General features: G+C 49.6%; 1 protein-coding gene across 11 annotated transcripts in view; it reads right to left on the bottom strand.

Moving 5' to 3' along the window:
• MROH1 (maestro heat like repeat family member 1) overlaps window positions 1-2,366 on the bottom strand; it is a 117,112-nt gene that overhangs the window by 95,624 nt on the left and 19,122 nt on the right. For 10 of the 11 annotated variants that reach the window (XR_001819851.2, XM_037732459.1, XM_017511639.2 and 7 more), the window contains exon 2: window positions 550-624. Coding sequence is in view for 9 of the 11 variants with exons in the window: in XM_037732459.1 (XP_037588387.1) it covers window positions 550-571 (22 nt within the window). In the remaining 2 variants the exon portion in view is untranslated. Of the gene's footprint in view, window positions 1-549; window positions 625-2,366 lie in introns of those variants that run through there. The other variant, XM_037732461.1, reaches the window with a different exon arrangement.

The following is a 2,366-nucleotide window of genomic DNA, read 5'->3' as shown; positions in this document are numbered from 1 at the left end:
CTTTAAAAAAAAAAAAAAAAAAAACTCGGCCAGGTGCAGTGGCTCATGCCAAAGTATAATCACTGCACTTTGGGAGGCTGAGGTGGGTGGATCACCTGAGGTCAGGAGTTCAAGAACAGCCTGGCCAATATGGTGAAACCCTATCTTTACTAAAAATACAAAAATTAGCTGGGGGTGGTAGCATGCACCTGTAGTCCCAGCTACTTGGGAGGCTGAGGCAAGAGAATCACTTGAACCCAGGAGTCGGAGGTTGTGGTGAGCCCAGATCTGCCTGGCAACACAGTGAGACTTCGTTGCAAAACGAAACCAAAAAACCTTCAAACCACATCCTGAATACCATGTGCTTTTCTGAGTCCCAAACTCAAGGTTTGTGTGTGGGAGGTCTGCACCTGCCCACATCACCCAACCTGCCCAGAACCCACTCAGGCTCCAGAGTGTAGGGTGGAAACTCCAGGCACCACTGGAGCTGATAAGAGCCTTGGTCTGCCCTGACCACCCAGAGGCAAGAGAGGCCTCACAACCGGCCCACCCCATATCCCATGCACTCACTCTTCATGTAGGACTCAGTCATTTCTGTGGCTTCAGCTTCCTTCACCCAGTGTGAACATGGACTTCTTTTCCAATCTGGAATAACCAAAATCACAAGATTTAATTCATAAGCCTCTACAATATCTGAATTTACAGGCAATTACCAATTATCATTAAATGTTCTGTGAACAATTTAAACAAATTTGTTCTGGGGGAAATATCTCTGTCACATTTTCTTTGAACGATTCAGGGAGGACAAAGGGCACCATGATCCTCAACAGTTTCCACCTCTCCTCCATCCCTGAGCACCCAGCAGCCCCTGCCAGCGCCTCACCAGCGTACACAGGCTTGTCCACAGTGGCGCCTTGTCACCATCAGCCCCAGCAGGAGTGGCAGCACCTCCACCTAGAGCATCCCCCTCCTCACTGTGAGGAACTGAGCACGGGCACCACGGCTTTCACATATCACATGCCATGCGCCACCACGTGCAACAGTGGTCCCAAAGAATCAAGTCCAGCAAGCGTCCAAGTTCCCTCTGCATCTACACTACAGGCACACACTCAAGTCAAGTGTCTCAGAAAGCATGATCAGAAGGGCCACAGGCTCACCGTGAGCATGGATGCCACCATCCTGACACTCACATCCTCGGTTCTCTGAAGCTCCCACCAGTCCATTCCTTCCCTTAATCCCCTCCCGTCCACCACTCCTTCCTAACATACTCCAGAGAAAAATGAAGGAGAGATGCCATGACCATCCCTGATCAGGCAGGGCACCTCCCTGGGCTGTGCACACATAGGTTGGAGGCAAAGTAAGAAATCATGGAAATCTTGGTCAGGAGTGATGCCTCACACCTGTAATCCAGCATTTTGGGTGGCCAAGGTGGGAAGATCGTTTGAGTTCAGGAGTTTGAGCCCAGCCTGGCCAATACGATGAAACTCTGTCTCTACTAAAAACACCAAAATTAGCCGGCGTGGTGGCAGCCACCTTTAGTTGCAGCTACTAAAGGAGGCTAAGGCACGAGAATCGCTTGAACTTGGGAAGCGGAGGTTGCAGTGAGCCAAAGACATACTGCACTCCAGCCTGGGCAACAAGCTAGACCCGATCTCAAAAAAAGAGAAAGAGAAATCACAGAAATCTTGAGAGCTGGTGGAATTAAAAATACATGAAAATTCTACCTCAAAGGGGAAGACTGATCTTACCAATACTCCAATGACATGAGAGAAAATAATACACCTTTTAAAAAAATGAACCTGCTTGAGGCCAGGAGTTCGAGACCAGCCTGGGCAACATGGGAAGACTCCATCTCTACAAATAAGGCAGAAGTTAGCCAGGTGTGATGGTTATCATCTGTATTCTCAGCTACTCAGGAGGCTGAGGCAGGAGGCTCACTTGAGCCCAGGCTGCAGTGAGCTGTGATCATGCCACTGCACTCCAGCCTAGGCAAGAGTGAGACTGTTTCAAAAACAAACAAGCACTTTGGGAGGCAGAAGCTGGTAAACTGCTTGAGCTCAGAAGTCCAGGACCAGCCTGGCAACATGGCAAAACCCCATCTTTACAAAAAATACAAAAATTAGCTGGGCACGGTAGCACACACCTATAGTCTCAGCTACTCAGGAGGCTGAGGTGGAAGGACTGCTTGAGTCCATGAGGCAAAGGTTGCCATGAGCCAAGATCACACCACTGCACTCCAGCCTGAGTGCAGAGTGAGACACTATCTAAAAAACAAACAGCCAGGCGCAGTGGCTCATGCCTTTAATCCCAACATTTTGGGAGGCCGAGGCGGATGGATCACTTGAGGCCAGGAGTTTGAGATCAGCCTGGCCAACATGGCGAATCAC

Source organism: Cebus imitator, unplaced genomic scaffold, assembly GCF_001604975.1.
Source record: "Cebus imitator isolate Cc_AM_T3 unplaced genomic scaffold, Cebus_imitator-1.0 Scaffold449, whole genome shotgun sequence".
NCBI lineage: Eukaryota > Metazoa > Chordata > Mammalia > Primates > Cebidae > Cebus > Cebus imitator.
Note: the sequence above shows the minus strand (reverse complement) of the source record. Positions and strands in the feature narration are given on the sequence as shown.